Source organism: Melozone crissalis, unplaced genomic scaffold, assembly GCF_028551555.1.
Source record: "Melozone crissalis strain CALT ecotype California unplaced genomic scaffold, PUWL_Pcris_2 ptg000018l_1, whole genome shotgun sequence".
Taxonomy (NCBI): Eukaryota; Metazoa; Chordata; class Aves; order Passeriformes; family Passerellidae; genus Melozone; species Melozone crissalis.
Genome location: NW_026535796.1, coordinates 1992340 through 2011831, shown reverse-complemented (window position 1 = coordinate 2011831; position 19492 = coordinate 1992340). Strand labels below are relative to the sequence as shown.

Genomic DNA, 19492 nt, shown 5'->3' with positions numbered 1-19492 from the left:
AAGACAGTTTTGATCTAAAATCCTCCGCTGGTGTCGACCCAAATCCCACCAGAGCATTGGATGGAGCTGTGGGTTGGAAAAGCTCCTGCAAGGTGGCTCACCCCAAGATGAGCCATGAATGGGCACAAAATGGACTTTAAGAAAATTGTAATATGCTTCTATGAAGTTTTCATAACAACTTTGTTGAGCTGTTTCCTCAGACAGTCTGAAGGCCGAGTTTGGCCAGGCAAATCTTTGATAGGAAAATCTCCTTTCCTTTGGTGTTTGTTCCCAGGATGAGGGGAAGCAGCAGTATTGATCCTGAGATTGTGGAGGCTAATAAAGAAATCCATCTGTGCTATTGAAGTCAATGGTATCAAAGTAATTACACTAATTTCACCGTGTGAAGTGGAAAAAGGATTTTCCACACTCACTGGCTAACAGCTCCTCCATAAAAAGCCCCAGGAAAACCAAGGGAAGCCATAATAAGCAAGTCTGATCCCAGCTCCTTTTTTAGTTTGCTTCCACAGCGTTCTTGGCTTGGGATTTGATTTTGAACTGCTAAAAAAAAAAACAGTTACAAGGCTAAATCTGAAACCGGAGCTTGAATCACCCTTTATGTCATCACCCTTTATGTCAAATCCTACCCGACTCTTTACAATTCTGAATTTGAACATGTTTTTGATCTCAGAGCAAAACCTGGATGGTGACATTCCCACCCTAGAAGTGTCCTGACTTGCTTAGTTGGCATCTCCATGCCACCTGCTTGTGGGTTTGTATGGCAGAAGGAACTCCAAGAGGGAACAAATTCCTTGAGCACCAGCGGCTCTGGAAAAAAAACACATAAAGCATCTGTATGGTCAACAAATAGTTATGATTTTATTGAGTGGTAGAATACACAAGGAAAAAAAATTGCTCTTTTTGAGTTACTGGATTTTTTTTTTCAAAGAATTAAGAATAACCAGGAGCTGTCCTATAGGAATGTGGGTTTGTTGTTTTAACATTGGAAATGTTAGGGCTTTGTTAGGAAGGCGTTCTTGGGAAGGCATCTACTGAGGAAAAGGATGTCTTTGCCCTAATGATGACCTCAAATCCAGCCAGAGAGCTCAGCCCCTGCAGCAGGGAATGATGGTGACAGGACATGGGTCCTGACAAGCCTCCCAAGCCCTATTTCAGTGAGCAACAGGGAGCTAGACTCCTCAAATCCATGCTTGGAGGGAAAACTCCAAGGAAAGTCCCCTAATTCCCACTGTGCCTCTGCCTGGGAGCTGGGGCAGTGAGTCCCTGCTCCCAGGGCTGTGGGAGGGGGGCTCAGTGTGAGACCCAGCTCACTCCGAGGCGCCTGTGGATGTCACCTGTCCCTGCCACCCCCTCTGAGCCCCAGCTCTGCCCTGTCCTGCCCTGTGGCTCCAGCACAGCCCTCCAGGCAGATTCCAGCTGTGCTGGGAGATCATGGGACACCTGATCCCAAATTTCTCCTCCTTCATCCCTCAGTATTTTTTCTCCAACTCTCATTCATCCCTCCCCAACCCCTGACCTTCCCAAACTTCTCCCATCTCTCATTCTCTTCCCAAAACACACCCAGAGGCTTCTCTTTGCTGCAGTTTGTGCTTTTCTCTGGCATCCTCAATCATCCTGGTCCTTCAGCTCCTACTCCAGTCCCCCACAGAGAGTGGGGAGAACAAATCCACTCCTTCCCTGGCTGTTGTTTGATTCTCTGCCCTGAAACCAGCTCTGTGTTTCCAGCTCCCCATTGCCATGTGTGTAGCAGGGTTCAATAAACCCTGGCAGGCTCCCAGCACCTCATACTGGCTTAGGGGTTGTTTTTTTTTTTTTTTTTCCATGTTTGTGTCTCATTACAGTGCAAATGAATGACCTTTATCAAGTGAGACAGTGGACAAGATTTCACCTCATTATTTTCAGAGAAACTGGTTAGTTAAGAGTCCTCAGAAAGCTGGGCAAAGCTGTGCTGAAAATTCTGTGTTTCAGTCATTTTGATGGCAGATTTTAATCTGCTCATGTCTCACTCATTGCTGCCTTGTTGGAGACAAAGCTCATGGGAAGTTTATATCCATCTACATTTCCAGTCTTACTGAAACTTCTGGAATATCTCCAGATAAGCCTAATTTCACTTGGAGAACAATGATAACAAAGCAGATTGATCCAGACTTCCAGGGTTCTTTGACCTGCTCCAGTTAAAGAGGGGAGAGCTTGTAGAATCCTGGAATGGTTTGGGTTGGAACGGGCAACAAAGATCATCCAATTCCACCTTCCTGCCATGGACAGGGACACCTTCCCTAGACCAGGCTGCTCCAAACCTCATCCAACCTGGGCTGAAACACTTGCAGGGATGGAGTGTCAACAAGGAATAATCAAGGCACATAGAAAACAGCTCAAATTCCAAGAGAGAAAACTGGGATTTTTTTGGAAGGAGAGGAAAAAGCTATATGAGCCAGAAAGGCTTTGCCTGAAAAAATAATAAGGTTTCTTGGGGAAAAAAATGCCCATTTGCCTAGCAGCTGATACTTTCCCAAGATCAACCCAAACAGCTTCCCAAGAAGAAAAGTGAGAAGAGATGAAGGTGGCAGGGCTAAGGAGGAAAACATCTGCTCTGGAAATAAGACAAAAAGCCCCAAGGGCTGTCAGATGAAGCAGCTGGATATTTAAAAGCTTGCACTGCTGATGCCACTGTGCTCATGGTCATCCTTGCTGGAGCACAGTGAGGTACATTCAAGGAAAGGATGCACAAATTAAGGCAGTCCTGATGAGGTTAGCCAAAGGAGGGCTCCTTACTAGCTGCCTGGGAAATCACAGCATCCAGAAGGATGTTACTTATGTAGCTTTTCACCCTAAACATTCCTGCTGGCACTTGGGTGAGCAAGACCCCCAGAACAAGCCCTTTACAAACTTAAACATTACTTGCTGAAGTTGCAAGATGCTGAATTCCCCACGGTAAGCAAAGATAAAATCTCATTTTATTCTCCAAAGAGGGTGCGGAGGGAATACATTTATTTTGTTTTTGCAATGCTGGCCGCAGTCCCAGAGTTGTCTCTATTCATGATGAAGCACCTTGCTGATTCTGTGGGATGCTGCTAGGATTCAAGGATTTGACAGAGAGGATCCAGTTTCAGAGCTGAGGGGAAGTAATGAGGCGTGCAAAGTTACCAGAGTCTCCCTCGTGGTGTTTCCAGGGAGCACTGAGGCAGATGCTGGAGCTGGAGGCTGCTTTTGGAACCATGGCCCTTTGTCCTAAACCAGATATCTCTTCTGTTGTGTTGCAGCTGAACCTGAACCCCTGGATTTATTTGGGGTCAGGGCACCTGTTCCAGAAGCACCTGGAAGCTGTCCAACCATATCTCCTGATACGCCATTAGTGAATTTTGGTAATTAGGTGGTGGGCAGAAAATGGAGTTTTAGCTTGTAAGAGGGTTCTCCAAAGGTCTCTGATCAGCAGCACAGCCTGGGCAGGGCTGATTCCAGCTGGGATTTGAGCAGCTCCTCCTTTTGCAGGGAGAACTCCTTTTCTCCTGCGGTTGTTCCCAAGGGAAGGGTGAACAGAGCCATGGCTCCTGGCCTCGGGCAGGCAGGAAGAGGCTGGGTGCCATGCCAGGCATGTGCAGACAGGCAGAACTCTGGGTTTCTGCAGGGCAGGATGGTGAAAAGGCCGTTTGTGGTTCCCCTGGAGCACTGAGGAGCAATTAGCACGTTTTGCTGGTTTGATTGTTTTGGTCTTTTGTGTGATTTACTGACTCTGTGCCAGACCTGCTGCTCATTAAAGAGAAAACAGACCCTCTCCTAAAGGAGACCTTTTGCTGTTTAAACCCAGAAATCTTCTACAGACCCCTGGGAAGAGGGGCTGACCCTAAAAACACGGCTATGTTAACCCTGCTGTGGTTAGGGGTTAGCTGTGCAGGGCCAGGTCACAGCTTGCACTAAAGGGATGCTACGGTTAGAGAAGGGGGGAGGCAGGGAAAGGAGGGAGCTGGGCTCTGGACAGGGCTGGGAGCAGCTGCCAGTGCTGCGGGATGTGATTCCTCTTGCACACAAACATGGGAAAGAGGCATGAGCTGACTGGGGTGTCCTTGGATCACAAACATTCACTGAGGCCAAAAACCCCTTAGGTGTGAATCAGGGTTTGTGTGGTTTAGGCAGAATGAGAACAAATCTTGTGAAAAGAAGGTCAAGGTCAGATGTTAATGCCCCTTTTTTAAACATTTGCACTGCTGGCCTTGCTTTCCACCCTCTGGAGCACATTTTAAATCTGTGTGGATTGAACAGGGCCTGCACCAGAAGCAGCTGGCAAGACAGGAACTCCCCTCCAACCCTGGATTTAGACTGAGATCTGAGAGTAAAAGACACAAGTGTGAATCCCCCCACGTCCCCCCCATCCCTCCCGGTCACTCACACCTCCCCAGAAAGATTCATGATCACTTATGGAGATAAGCATCCAGCCAGAGATCTCCAGATTTCTTGAGGGACCTGTGGGAAGAAAAGGAGAAGTTTGGGAATCTTGGTTATGTTGTGTTTTTCCTGCAATGAAGGCTGTTACTGAATTTAATATCAATCACAGGATCACACTCACAGAACCCACCCTCTGTCAGTGTGAACCTATTTCCCCTGCTCCTGTCACTTCAGATCTATGTCCAAAGTCCCTCTCCAGCTCCTTTGGAGCCCTTTTAAGCACTGGAAGGGGCTGTAAGTTCTCCTGGGAGCCTCCAGGCTTCACTCCACTGTGCCTTGGTGCCGTGTGGCCCTGTCCTAACCAGATTTGGGGACAAAAGCAGGTTTGGAGCCAGCTCTCCTGCCCACTGTGGCCACCCCACTTCAATCTGCCCATGCTCCGAGTGCTTTGTGCAGGAGGTGCCTGGACTGCAGAGCTTTCTCATGTTCCCTGCCATGAATTATTCCCCTAAGAGGAACTGAGACAGCAACATCAACACTGAGGCTGCTGACAAGGACTGTTAGATCCTCTCCAGCCCTGCCTGTAGGGAATTGCCTGTTGCTGCTGGCAGAGCTCTCAGGGGACACAGCAGGGGCTGTAACCTGACCGGTTTCCCTTTGATCCATCTCACTTTGCAGCAGGAGATCTGCTGCCAAATCCCAACAGCAGGAGCCACCAGCTGTCAGAGCAGGGTTATATAAAAATCAGAATCATTAGGGTTGGAAAAGCCCTCTAAAATCAACCTCAGCACTGCTGAGCCACCATGTCCCCAAATGCCACAATCAGGTTTGTACCTGTCTAAAGGTCAAGTGTTTGGTACTTTGACAGCAACAACACAAATTTCTGAAAGGTCTGCTGTGTGCTGGATCCTCTGTGCTAGAAAATATCAGGTGTCCCTGAAAAATGAGCTGCAGTGGGCTCAGGAGGGCCTTACCCAACGATGTCTACGAACGCTTTCCCAAGAGGCTTCTCCTCATAGTGGACTCCATACTTGGCACATAAAGACTTCACCAAAGGCTTCACCTTCCAGAAGTTGTGCCGTGGCATTGTTGGAAACAGGCTGGAGATGAGAGAGAAAACAAAGCTGAGAAAACTCTGGCGACAAGCGACAAGGGCTGGGCATTAGGATTTGCATCCTCAGGGGCTCATTGTTGGTGCCTCCTCCTCAAACTGCACAAACAAGGGAAGGAGGCACAGAGACACCCCTGCTTTACACTCCTCTGTCTCACGGAGGTGGTGAAAACTGATTTTCCTGCCTTGCCTCAAAGCAAAGCCATGCTCAGGACACACTGAAAGCCAGTGCAAGAAGGGACATGACTGCAATGAGAGGGCAGTGGGAGTGAGGGAACAGCCTCAGAGATGGCCGACCATTCCTCTGGCAATAATTGTTTCTTGCTGAACTGAATTCCCAGTGAACTGCTTTTTCACCTGTGGAAGCAGGTAAAGAAGGATTGTGAGGGCACCTTGCCCTATGCTCTTCCATGGAGATTTGCTAAGCTGGCTCCCAAACCAGCTAGCCTCACCCTAAAAGCCATTTCTTTTACATTTGCTGTTGCCATTGGCAACAGACTGTCCATATGGCCCTGTTTTCCATATTTTTTCTGGAATCTGGTACCCAGCATCCTACACAGTCCCACACTCTATAAAACACTGGAATACTTTAGGGGAGGGGAGTTTTCTGAGGTGGATGCTTGGGATTTGAGCCCACAGCCTTTGCAACTGGTAGATGCATAACAACAACTCCTAATTAAACCCTAAATTAAGGCTGTGAAAGTGAAAGCTTTGAAGCAAGAGAGAAAAATGTCATGGCTGTAAGGGAAGCACGCTATCATGGAATGGTTTGGGTGGGAAGGCATCTTTAAGCTCATTCAGTTCCTACCCCACCATGGCAGCGTCACCCACTAATGCAGGTTGCTCCAAGCCTCATCCAGCCTGAGCTTGAGCACTTCCAGGGATGGGGCAGCCACATCTTCCATGCCTGTGTAGTCTGGGACTCTGTTTCCTGGGCATACAATCCTTCCCCAGCCCATCATTCCCTCCCCTTGGCTGGGACAAGCTGGCAGTGCCATCCCAGCCCTGTACTCACTGGTGCTCGATCTGGAAGTTCAGGTGCCCGGTGAACCAGTCGTTGAAAAAGGACTGCTCAATGTTGCAGGTTGCTGCCATCTGCCAGGGAGAGAGGGAGCTGTGAGGGTTAGGGATGGCTCATCCCAAAATCAGGGTGAAATTCCTCTTCCCTGAGCTCTGGGAGCACAGAGCCTGCCATGGCTGGGTGTAGCAAGGGGAGTTTTAATCTTTCCTCAGGGCCTCAGGTAATCAAACTCTCACTGGTGATGTAGCAGCCCAAGCCCAGATTCCTAAATCTCAGCTTCTCCCATTGGAATTCAGAGGATTGACAGCAGTACCACCGTGGAAAACAGGAGGAACATGGACACAAAGCTTCCCCATCACCATGTAGTTACTGCTCAGTTTGCCTTAAGTGTGATATTCTGAGACTATTTCTTAGGTATTCTTGCCATTAATGATCATTAAAATTAGATATTTTTTCTTAATATTCTTAAAATTCAACCAAATTTTTCATAGGGTTCCTCCCTCACACATTTTACTTGGATTTGCAGGGAGATAGAACTTCTAAAATATCAAGAATATGGTTCTAGAATAAAGAAGAGGAAAGAGAGAACTCAATCACTCATCTTCCAGAACAAAAGGACAAAGGCAGGCTCCAAAATAAAGAGTCAACATATTTTCCTCAGCTGTTTTGTTACTGGGATCTACAGGCCTGGCCAAAATATGCAGGAATGTTTTTTGGATTTGCAGTCACATCCAGCTTCACTCACCACAGGAGCAGGTAACATTTTGATTGTCAAAGTAATTGCAGAACTTTGGAATTCCATGTCTTTCCCCAGCACTGCTGGCTCTGGGAAGAACATCTTTATGGGAAAAGTAATGGACAGGACAATTCTATTCTAGTAAGGGGTGGTGGTAACACTGGGGGTGGTGGTAACTCTCATGCTCTTTCAGTAAATCCCATTTTGGGGTGAGTCAGGGGTGGTTTTCTCCCCTCCCAGTTACCTGGGAGCTCAGCCAGTCTCTGTGCTTCTCAGAATCAATTTCCATTGGAATGTGATTCATCTGGGTGACCCACACGAACCAGTGACTCTCCAGAAACCTGCAAAACCAGGAAAAATCATGAAAATTTCTACCAGACATGGGGACATCAGGTAATTAAAGTGGGGTTTGCAGGGAGCAGCAGAGACTTGGATGCTGACAAGGAATTGCCTGGAATCATCTTTGTTCCAGGCTTGTTTTCTGCAAAAGCAGATGATTCAATTTTGCAGTTTTGCTTTTTTTTTTCTCTTGCACTTTGAGTTTCTTCAAATATTTTGGGAATAATGGGCTGGTTGTGATAAGTTTTCCAGCTTGATTTCAGACTTGGAGCATGCACAGAATTACCTCCACAGTCTGCTGGGAAGAGGGTGGGATGAGGCACTCTGGGAGGGTCCAGCCATGACCAAAGTGGGGTCAGCAGTGTGTGGGAACAGGGAATGAGGAAAGGCAGGGGAATCCTGGCAGGACCATCACAGGGCAGGGGAGGGTGCAGAGTGCCAGAGGAGCTGGAACTCGGAGATGCTGACAGGGAAGTGAAGCAGTGGGACACAGCAGAGCTGAGGCCAGGCTCAAACAGCACTGGAGGGATGGGAGAGCAGCAGGGATGCCCTGGATGCCCTACCTGACAAATGTGAGGAGACACAGGGATCCCAGGACGCCGTAGAACGGGATGTAGGTGATGAAGTAGCGCAGGTAGTAGCTGATGGCCCAGGCCAGGTCCTGGGGGACAGAGAAAACACCAGGCGTCACTTTGCCCATCTTGGATAACGTGTCCTTGCTGGTGATGTTTGGAACACTGGGTAATTCCTGCTTGCCCCCTGGCCTCCCTCTCTGCTCCAGTTTCCAGCCAGACCCCGTAAGGATGGAGGGAATGTTTCACTCACCGCCCAGAACCTGCGCTTGATCATGGTCGAGATGATTTGGATTTGGAAATACACAGGGATGAGCAGAGGTGGGAAGACTGCAAGGCAAAGGGAAATGGTTTGGCCATCAGAGGGGTGGGGAGGTGTGTGACATGAGGGACTGCTTCCATGGAACTGGGAACATGCAGCCTTTCCATGGAGCCTCTCACATGGAGGTTATTCCCAGCCTCAGCTGTTTTACATTCCCTTGCTCTACAGGGCAATGTTCCAGGTGCTTGGATATCCCTGAGCTGATTCTGGGATCTGCACAGGGTCCTGAGGAAGGGTAGGACGAGTTGGGATTTGAGGAGTTGCTCTGCTCACACAGTGCGGGCTGGAAAGGACAAGTGGCATTCCAGGAAAAGGGAAGGGAGGAGGGCAGATACTCACTGAGGAAGAAGTACTCGTGCTGGTGGTTGTAAGGCAGGTACTTCAGCTTCTTCTTGCCATACTGCAGGACACAAAGAGACAGCTCAGCCTGGCATTGGGACATTCCCAGGTAAAAGCAGATTCTCTGCAATAATTCTTAATTTATTGACCAGGGAGTTTTGACTGAATTCCCACAAGTGGGTAATAAGAGATTCAGAGTGATTAAATGTCCTAACTTTGTCACTGTTAGGTGTAAACTCAATTTTTAAAGATGGTTTCTATTTACTTGATGGAATTTTGATGCACTTCACCTTCTGCCATCCCTGTGTCTCTGAGAAGAGCTGCCAGCACCTCCATCTTTACTAATATGAATGTGATAGGCATAAAGTCTGATTTTTTGAAAGGGAAGGCTTGTAACACCAATAAATCAGGCACATTATTTCCTCTGGGCTGAGCTCTGCAAGGCTGTGTGCTTGGCATCATTTGGAAAATGATTTTTGTACCAATGTGAGAATATTGGGATAGACTGTTTCTGTCCTAATATCAGATATTTTCAGGTGGAAATCTAGTTTTTCCTTGTTATCATAAATGTTTAGGTTTTCCTTTAAGTAATAGAACCATGGTCTGCTTTCTCAATAATACAAAATCTGTCTGAGAAACTATTTTTAATGTTGTAGTTCCCTGTGTTGTCTTTGCTCCTTGCCCCTTTTCTTGGGGTTTTGTTTTTAAAACTAGAAATCCTTGTTCCACTGTTAAAAACACCATGATTTAAGTGCTTTGGGTAGGTTTTTATAAACAGGCAGTAAATATTTTGGCTCTGGAGGGGTAGATAGAACTAAAATTAAAATCACTTGATGCTGGAAGATATTTGCTATGGAAATGGAAGGTCAGTTTTGAAATGCTCCTGCTGGAATACTGAGGAACACTGTATTCCCCCTCATGTTGGTACTTCAAACCAGCAGCATGAAGTGGCCTTTAGTGGCTTTTTGCTTTCTCTCCAGCCCCATCTGCATCATTTTTCCCGAGGTAACCCAAGATACTTTCTCCTGTGGTCAGCACAGGAAATGGATTGGGAATTAGTAGTCAGTGCTGCTCCTCAGCCCAAGGGTTGGCTCCAAACTGCTGTCAGACCACGTAGCCAGACGAAATCCCTGGATTAAGCATTTCCTTTCTAGCATTCCTGGAAGTCCTGCCTGTGTAAGTCATGTCTAACAGTGGGAGCCAACTCCTGGATTTGCGCAACCACTCTCAGGGCCTTCTCAGACAGTAGTTTTCCATGTTTTCCCCACTTTTCCTTACCTCAACGGGCTGTGTGTCTCCCAGGACAAAAATGTGCAGCATGTTCACATCTGGGTCCTTCTGGAAGATGTTGGGCTTGGCGTGGTGCTGGAAGTGGCGGTGGTTCCACCAGTTTGCAGAGGCACCCTGGGCAAGGAGAACGAGGAGTTTTCATCCATGGAGAGCTGCTCCCAAGGTGGGAGTACCCAATCATTTATAGGGACTAAAGTGGTGACAGTCAAGTTGTGGGATTTGCTTTGGAAAGAGCAGCAAGCAGGGAGTGGTGGAGTTGTTGGTTGCTATGAGACTGCTGCTTGCAGAGGGATCCCTAAGGATCATCCATATTGAAAGAACACAGAATAAACACACTCTGAGCGAGTTACAGGTCACTGTGTCTTCCCAGAAAATCCTGAAATGCTTTGAGTTGGAAGGGACTTTAAAGCTTATCCAGTCCCAACCCCCTGCCATGAGCAGGGACACCTTCCTCTAGCCCAGGTCACTCCATGGGCAATGATCACCAACTTATTTTGTGCCTCTGCTCACTCTGGGAAGGTTGAGAGCCTCCCTTTCCTACTCTGCCACAGCCAAAGTGATGCATCCCCAGAATTCCCTGGCTCCATAATTCCCTTTACCTTCAGGTGCCCAATGACAAACTTGTGGACAATGTGGTTCCAGGAAGACTTCTTGAAGACAGAGAGGTGTCCAAAATCATGTTGCAGCCACCCTGCCTGGGCCTGGGACAGGGAGAAATCAAATAGTTACGAAGCAATTGAGAATCAGAGCTAAGCAGGAAAGAAATGGAGATGGAGGGCACATTGGCAGTGTGAGGAAGATCTCTCTTTGTCACCTGGGAAGTTGTAAGGATGCAGGCAAGGATGAGGGTTGTGATCCAGCCAGTCCCAAAGTAGGAAATCATGAGCCAAGCCAAAACTTCCATGACAATGATGTGGCCCAGGTAACAGGAGAAGAACAAGGGGCTGGCTCGGAACAGGTTCATGTCCTCTGCTGTCTTCCTCAGGGTCCGGAAATCTTCCACCAGCTGGGACTGCAACAGGACAGGCAAGAGCAGGGTGAGGCTTGGGAGTGAGCCTGGCTGAGTTGTGGGGTGGATGGAGGAAGGACGAGCTCCATGCCAAGTTCCCTGGCTCTATATTCCAGCTTTTTGCCCTGTATTCCTATGAATAAACATCCTGGCTGGTCTGAGCCCACATCCTGACCTTTTGGACTTGGAGCCAGGAGAGTGAGTAATCCAAGCTCTGTTGAGTGTCACATCACCTGATGGCTCTTGTCTGAATGAGCTTCCTAAGCACTAAGGAGAAGCTGGAGCAAGAGGGAATTCAGTGCTATTGTGCCTAATTCCAGAGCTCTGATAATGAGCACCCACTATCACCCGTCATCCATTCAATCCGTGGGCCAGCTCCTGTGCAGCCATCCATGAGGGGCATTCCTGGGTCACTGGGGGCCAGCATTGTCCCCTCTATTGTGAGTGACACAGATATAGCACAATCATGGCCAGCCACAAACAACGGGGCAGGATTGAGTTTCCTGGGCAGAGCCAGTTGTGCCACGCTCTGGGCCTGAATAATGGATGAGCAGGGATACAGAGCTGCCCTGAGGATGGGCAGTGGCTGCTGCTCCTTAGCAAGGCCACCAAAATGGGACATCTGGGGACTTGTGTTTTGCAGCTTGGTCACCAGCAAAGGAGCAGCAAGAACGGACCACAGTCACCAGGGCTGGTGCACATTTCCCATTCCACATGTCTCAGTTTCTATTTCCCTTTGGCATGGGCTCAGTCCAGCCTGGGTGCCTGGAATGGGCTGCCAGAAATTGGCTGTTGGTGGCTCTGTGGGAAAGAAAATATTTGTACAGCCAAAAGTGTCACCCCCTTTCCACACATATTTGAATCCATGATAGGATGAAAATACTCTACATGGAGATGTTCAGTCACTGAGAACTCCTCTCCCTCTCTGGAGAGCATCCCAAGAGGGAAAGAATGGCGGAAATAGGCAGCCTGAACCCCAGCTGAGGAATAAATACTCACATTTTTGTCTCGGTCCTGGCTGGGCTCCCCTGGAGCGAGTTCTCCAATAAGCAGGGGCTTGAGAAACTTCTGCACCAAGGTGGGATTGATGTGGAAGGCCTGGAATGCATCCTGGAGTGGAAACAGGAGGAACTGTGTGAGACCCAGGAGTGAGATGTGCTTCCTATTCACTGTGTCATTCCCACCCACCCCCAGCAGTTGTGGAACCGGTGGAAAAGGGGGCCAGGTGACCTCCAGCTCTGGGATCACTTTTTGGGACATTAATTCCACTGATGAATTTGCTGTGCTGGGAATGGTGAGACCTGGGATGGCATCCAGCCATATGGTGAAAGGCACCTCAAGAAATTCTTTCTAAGCAACTAAATACTTAAATCCTGCTAATTCCCTTAGAAGGTAGGCAGAGGGGAATTTGTGCAAATCCCTCCTAGGATATAAATACCCTTGGAAAGTCTGCTCCTGGAGGCAAGTCAGGAGAGGGGCTGACTGGTCACTGAAGCTGGATGTGACTGCAAACACGAAAAATATTCCTGAGCGTTTTGGCCAGGCCTGGAGATTCCAGCTGTAAAACAGCTGAGGAAAAAGTGATGAATTTTCAGAAGAATAATGCCTTGTTTGTGGAGTCCTTTTGATCCTGGCATTCACAAATTTATCTGGCTCTTCTTTTTCTCTGTTCCTTCCCCTTTCCACTAATTTCTGTCCACCTGTACCCCACAGGTGCCTGATGCTCGTAGTGGGATCTTGGCCAGATCCTTTCACATGGCACAGCCAGAATTTTAACCCCAAGGACAGCAGCAGGGACAGAAAGCTGACCCAGAACAGAAACCCTCACTCTGTCCTTGCCCTTTCCTCACTGCGCAGAACTGGAGTCAGCTCTTGGAATTCACCTGGGAGAACAGGAAAGATTGGTTCCATGAAGTGCTAAGAGAGTATGAAAAAAAAAATCATTAAAAACAGGAGTGAGGGGAACCGTGCTCCAGCCTTTCCACCTTTGTCCCATTGCCTAACAGTTGTAGTGACCAACTGATATTTCCCTCCTGGCTCTAAAGACAAAGGGCAGGCTGGAAAGCGCTCCCTGTGTCCAGCTGACCCATCTGGGAGCTGCTCTCCATCTGGAGTTCAAAAATACCAGGCAACAACCTCGGGCCCAAAGTCCTCCAAAATCAATTGAAACTTGTCACCTGGGAAGTTGACCCAGAAAGGGGTCACTGAAATGTTGACTCTGGTTCCCCGTTTCTCTCTCTGGAACGATTTGTAGAAGATGTAAAAGAGGAAGGAAAAGCAGAATGAGGGGGGAAGTAGACTGTATCTACTGCAAGGCTCTGCAGTTTTGGGTGAAAACAAAAAAAAGGGGAAGAAAGGGGAAGAGAGAGGGTGACACATAAATAATACTGAATCAACTTTTTTTAATGCTTCTTAACTGCTGGGAATAAAAAAGTCTTTGGAGGTCTGATTGGGTGCTTACTGCCTGGAGATCCTGCAAATGATGGAAGGATTGGATTTTTGTTATGTTTATCTGATTAAGCTCCTGTACTAATAAGTCCCAAATATAAGTGAGTTCCTGAATTTTGGAATTGTTCTCAGTTCTGTACTGCAGGAGATAAAAAGCTTAAGGGAAAAGATAATCCCTGGGAAACACTGTGTGATGTCGGCACTTGACCTCCCAACTTTGTGATCTACTGACCAAATAAGCCGAAGTGTTTTATGGGATATGGGAGTTATTCCAGCTGCTTTTCGTGAGAAAAAAGCTTTGTGTAATTGAGATATGAGCTGCACTTGAGCATTGGGAGTGCTTACAGCAGTCAGCACAAGGATTTTCTTTTACACCCCTGAACACTTCTGGGACAGAGACACTGCAAAGTGTCCCTGCCTTTGTGTTCTGTGCATGCGGTGACACCAGAACAGGTTGGCCCAGACTCAGATGCTGTGTTTAAAAAAATCAGAGACCCATGGAATGGTTTGTGTTGAAAGGGACTTCAAAAATCATCCCATTCCACTCCCCTGCCATGGGCAGGGACACCTTCCATAGACCAGGTTGCTCCAAACCCCATCCAGCCTGGCCTTGGACACTTGCAGGGATGGAGCAGTCACAGCTTCTTTGGACAACCTGTGCCAAGGCCTCAGCATCCTCACAGGAAGGATTTCCTCCTAAAATCCAATCTAAACCCACAGAGGGTTCTCCCCCTGAATGAGAGAGGGTTTTCTGGCTGCAAATGGTTGTTCTCCATAGGGAAGCTGCGAAACTGATGCCAATCCTGATGTAGTGCTCAGAGTGGTGATTTAACAATTTCAGAGCATTTTTAAGGCCATGCCTTCATGGAGTGTGGGATGCAGTGTAACCTGGGGAGGTGGGAGGAGAACCAGCAATCCTGGAACCACCAACCTGTGTTTCAGCCTCCTTTCAAGGATTCTGCAGTAACAGATGCTTTTTGGTTGCTAATGGAGATACTGGAGTTAAATTCTTGGGGATAGGAGTCAAACTCCTCCTGTTTCAGCAGCACTGGGTTTAAGCAGTTGAAAACAAAACGTGGCCCATCTTTCTGAGGGAGAAAGCTACTCATTCGGAGGATTTACTGCAAAGGGACAGAAGGGCCAAAATGCAGCTCAGTGCTTCAAGGAAAAGAATGGAGAATACCCACTGGACGCAGGGAAATGGGGGCTGATGGAAAGAGAAGGTTCTGCCAAAAAATTTTGTCGCACATGGAGCCTCCTCCTTGCCAAGGTGTCGGGAGCCGTGGGAGACCAGCAGTTCCTGTTCCTGCTTGGGCTCTCCAAGCTCTGAGGCTGCTTGGATTTCATTAACACACCCTGAAGGGAGAACATGCTCTCTGGATGCACTTCTGAGGAAGGTGGTTTTGAGGGAAACCCCAGACAACAAACAATTTATTTCTAATTTGTTCCTGTTTCAGGGTTGGGGGTTTTTTTTGTTGTTGTTTGGTTTCTTATCTTTGACTGAAACCTGAGAGGTGGCTGAACCCAGCGAAGGAGCAGCTGGAGCAGCAGCAAATGGTTTGCTGGTTTGTTTTTTTTTTTTCCTCTTTTCTGTAGCAACCTGTAACCAAATTCTCCAGAGAATTTGCTCCTGGGGAAAAAATGCTAAAAAGCTCCTTGTTTTAAAGCCTCCTCACAGAAGCAACTTTGAGACACAGCCTGGCCTCTGTTTAACCCTCCCTGTGCTTGGCTGCGTGACTCTGCATGTCACAAGCTCCCCCTGGAAAAGGGGACATTTGGGACACTTTGCTCCTGAATTCAGGGCTCGAGGCACGGCACAAGCAGGAGACAAAGGCAAACCAGCAGGATTTAAGCAGAGCAATCCCTACCGACCCATCGGGGAGGGGACCTGCATGCCTTGAACCGAGCTGGGAGCAGCGGGAGGGCTGAGCCGGGCGTCCAGCAGGTGTTGGGGAGATGGGGACAGGGGACAGCAGCAGCTGGCTGCCCTCGGGGAGGGAAGGAGCTGTCAGAGGATGCTGCTGGAGCCGGGAGAGCCGCGGGGGTCGCTCCTTACCGTGGCATCTTCGCCGGCGCAGTGGCTGATGACTCGCTGGCCCCCCGGGTGCCTCTTTGCCCACTTGGTGACATTATAAACCTTTCGCTCTATCACCAGCCACTTGTCCGTCCTCAGGTTGTGCTTCTGGATCTCCTCCCAGGTGTAGAAGCGGATCTGCGCCGCCGGCTCCCCCGAGTCCCCCCCTTGCTCACCCCCTTTCCCCATGGGGCCGCTCGATTCTTTTTGTCTTCTTGACCAGAGGGGGAGAGGAGGGGGGAGAAGCCGCCCCTGCGCCTCTCGGGGCTGTGCCGGAGGGGAAGAGCTTTCCTGGCGGGATTGGACTCAGCTGATCCCCTGCTCCCTCCCTTCGCCTTCGCTCATGTCCTCCCTTCTCTTTGTTTCTGCTTCTCTCCGCCTGCTCGGAAGTGCCCCCTAGGCTGGCTGTCCCCGCACTGATGCACTTTATCCTCGCACATAGCCCTGTGTTTGGAGGGAAGCTCGGCCCCTTCCACCCACACGCCCCCTCGCACCCCCCTCCTGGGCATCCCTCCCCGGGCATTCTCCTCCCTCGGCATGCCCTCCCTCTGCCGGCATCATCCTTTCTCCCAGACACTCTCCTCCCTCCCGGCATCGCCCCCCTCCCCAAACTCAGCATCCTCCTCCTCCTCTCCCCTGCCGGGCCCGCCGCCCCTCTCGCCGCCGCCCCCCCGCCGGTGCCGGGGCTCTCCCGGCGGGATCAGCCGAGCCCCAGCGCCAATCCCGGCTGTCCCGCCGCCCTCCCGCTCCCGCCCATTGGCCCGGACCGATCTTTCGAAGCGGCTGCGGGCCGGGACCGCCGGGGGACGGCAGCCCCTCGCCTCCTCCTCCTCCCGCTCCCAGCTTCGTGTCCTCGAGATTTTTTGGCTCCTGATGTAAAGAGCTGCACCCGCCGGTTTTTTTCCTTTTCCCGAGTTCTTGCCCTTCCCCTTCTTTTTCCCCCCTTCCTTTTCCCTGTTTTCTTTTAATTTTTTCTTCATTTCCTTTTCTGCCCTCTCCTCCTTCCTCCCTTTTCTCGCCCTCCCCTTCCCCACCTTTCCCACTTCCCTCCTTTCCCCTCTTTTTCCTCCCTTTATCCCCCTGTTCCTCCTTCTCCTCTTTCCCACTTTTCCTACCTTTCCCCCTTTCTCCCGTTTACCTTTCTTCCCTCTTTCCCCCTTTCGTCATCTCTTTCCCCTTTTCTCCCCTCTTGCTCCCTTTTTCCTCCCTTCTCCTCTCCTTCTCCCCTTCCTGCCTTTTCCCTTTCCACTCCTTTTCCCTCGTTTTCCCTTCACCCCTCCTCTTGCTTCCCCTCTTTCCACCGTTTTCTCCTCCTTCCCCTCTCCTTTTACTATTTTTTACCATTTTTTCTCTTTTGTAAACCTTTTTTTACTCTTTCACCTTTTTTCTTCCCCCCTCTTTTTCATACTTTTCCCCTTGCTTTTTCCTCCTTTTCCTGCCTTTTTCCCCTAGACTTCCCATCCCACTCTTCCCTGCTGAGCTCAGAAAGGAGCTATTGCTGTTCTGCCTGAAATCTTCATTGTTTTGCTCTGTTTTTGCCAGGCTGCCGCTGGTGGCTGCCAGGTTTCACAGCTTTGCTGTGGCATAGGCAGAGCTGGTTGAGCTCTGCTGCCCCAGGCCATGCTTTTATTGACAGGTGGGATAATGGCATCTTTGCCATCTTTTCCTTGCCGTGGGGCACCTTATTGTACACAATTCCTGCGTTAGGTTACGCAAGGTGTGGTGTGGCAAGGAAAAAAACAACACAGACCTCTTTCCCTGAGGCTTTGCTTACCTCTGACAGGACCTGTGGCCACTTTCCAGGGCAGGTATGATCCCCAGTTTCCTGGTGATAGGAATCTTTTCCAGTCATTATTTTGCATGAATAAGTGGGAGGATCATTAATCCTTTCTGCAGTGGCAGAGCAGGGGAAGGAGCCCACAGGGTTAACCATAGAATCACAGAAGGATTTGGGTGGGAAAGGACCTTAAAGCTCATCCAGTTCCAATCCCTTGGACAGGGAAATCTTCCACTATCCCAGGTTTCTTCAAGCTCCATCCAACCTGGCCTGGAACACTTCCAGGGATGGGGCAGCCACAGGTTCTCTGGGAAATCTGTACCAGGGCCTCACCACCCCCACAGGGAAGGATTTCTTCCTATCCAAATCTCTCCTCTTTAGCTTTGTGCCAAGGCATGCCAGAGCTTTCCTCTGTTTCTGCCTGGTGTTAATGCTGCAGGATGGCTTCAGCCTGTTAGACAATCTTTGCCTGTGGTGTGGGGCGAGGAAAGTCAGAAATGACAGGAATGTTTTGCTAAGACATGCAAGTTTTATTTAGTTTGGTTCAAAATAGCCCTGTGACAAGGATCAGACTAAATTACAGCCAGACACCACATTAAGGTGGACCTGAAACTTGTTGCTTGTGGTGAGGGAAAAGTTCACTGAGTTCTTTGAATTTGGGGATTTTAGTCCTGTAGATGGGCTTGCATATGTACAACCCAGGAAGAAATCCTTCCCTGCGAGGGTGCTGAGGCCCTGGCACAGATTTCCCAGGGAAGCTGTGTCTGCCCCATCCCTGAAAGTGTCCAAGGCCAGGCTGGAGGGGTTTGGAGCAACTGGGACAGGGGAAGGTGCTTCAAGCCCCATCCAACCTGGCAGGGGGTTGGAATGGGATGAGCTTTAAGGTCCCTCCCAAACCAAACCATTCCTGGATTCTGTGTTGATTCTATGAAATAAGCTGAAAAGGAGGTTGCTTCATTTTGGAATTTACCTGTAGATGGACAAAGAATCAAAATCAGCTCCCAGAACTCCCCACCTGGATATTTCCCATGGAAAATTGCACCATAACTTAATGACGAGCCATTGAAAGATGCTTCTGAAATAATCCCTGCTGCTCTCAGCCTCCTGCAGCACAGTCAGCCAGGCTGTCAGGCTTCAGGCAGGGCTTGTTCCGAGTTTTCTTTGGCTCCTGGGACTCAAACCAGCCCCAGCACAGAGAGGAGAACAGGCTCTGCTCTATGGCCAAGTGGGTGAAAGGCTGCGGTCGCTGCCCGGTGTAGCTTTAGCAGCACAAAGAGCTTGTGTGAGGGACATAAAAGCCCTGAGTTTAACCAAAGAGTCACGAGATGTGGGCAGAAAAGGTGAGGATTGTGAAAGGGAGCAAAGTTTGGGAAGGGGGGATGTAAAAGTGGGAGAGTTTTTGCAGAAGTGGCATGTCTGCTCTTCAGCTAATGAGTCATTGAAGGATTTCTTACTGGAATAGACTGGAATGGTGAAAAAGCAGGTAAAATTGGTAGCTCAGGTGTCTTTACACTGTCTCATGCATTGGTTTAATGTTAAAAAAATTCCTTTTCCCTGAGGAAAGCGCTTTAATAATGTAGCAAAACCACAACATTTTCTGTGTTTGTTGTCTCATCCCATTGTGGAGTTTTATGTGGGAGGCAAGGTCTGATAAGTTTATTTTTGCCAAGGTCTGATAAGTTTATTTTAATTTGGTTTTCAGAAAGAACTAGACTTTGACAGCAGCACGCAGACTGGCACCAGCACATGGAAATGCCCTGTAGCTGTGCTGCAATCCTCATGGATGCAGGGAAAATCCTCCTTTTCCACCAGTTTATAGTATGAGACCTACCACTTGGTAAGGCCAGATGGCTCCAAGGCATCTTGGCTTGGTGGGAAAAGGAGGCAGCAGGAAAGAGTAATGAACAAGGGAAAGACACAGAGCAGCTTTCTGAAGGGCAAGAAGGCAGGAACTGAGGGTTTGGGGAGGAAAACACAGTGAAAATCAGATTTAGCTGCACCTTTAAACTTTTTGATACTTTAATAGTCTTTTTGGTACCTTTTTCCTTTCTGCCAAAAAAATACATGTGAGGAG

The 19492-nt window shown here is 49.0% G+C and overlaps 1 protein-coding gene across 1 annotated transcript; it reads right to left on the bottom strand.

Annotated features, from left to right (window-relative positions):
* Positions 1 to 834: 834 nt before the first annotated feature.
* LOC128936202 (acyl-CoA 6-desaturase-like) lies at positions 835 to 16083 on the bottom strand. Its single transcript, XM_054274947.1, has 12 exons — positions 15624 to 16083; positions 12119 to 12229; positions 10925 to 11122; positions 10710 to 10811; positions 10099 to 10224; positions 8821 to 8881; positions 8413 to 8489; positions 8151 to 8248; positions 7493 to 7589; positions 6507 to 6586; positions 5355 to 5480; positions 835 to 4458 (listed from the first exon to the last, which is right to left on the bottom strand). Exons 1-12 carry the CDS (start codon positions 15828 to 15830, stop codon positions 4407 to 4409), a joined length of 1335 nt encoding a protein of 444 aa, XP_054130922.1. The 5' UTR covers positions 15831 to 16083; the 3' UTR covers positions 835 to 4406.
* Positions 16084 to 19492: the final 3409 nt, after the last annotated feature.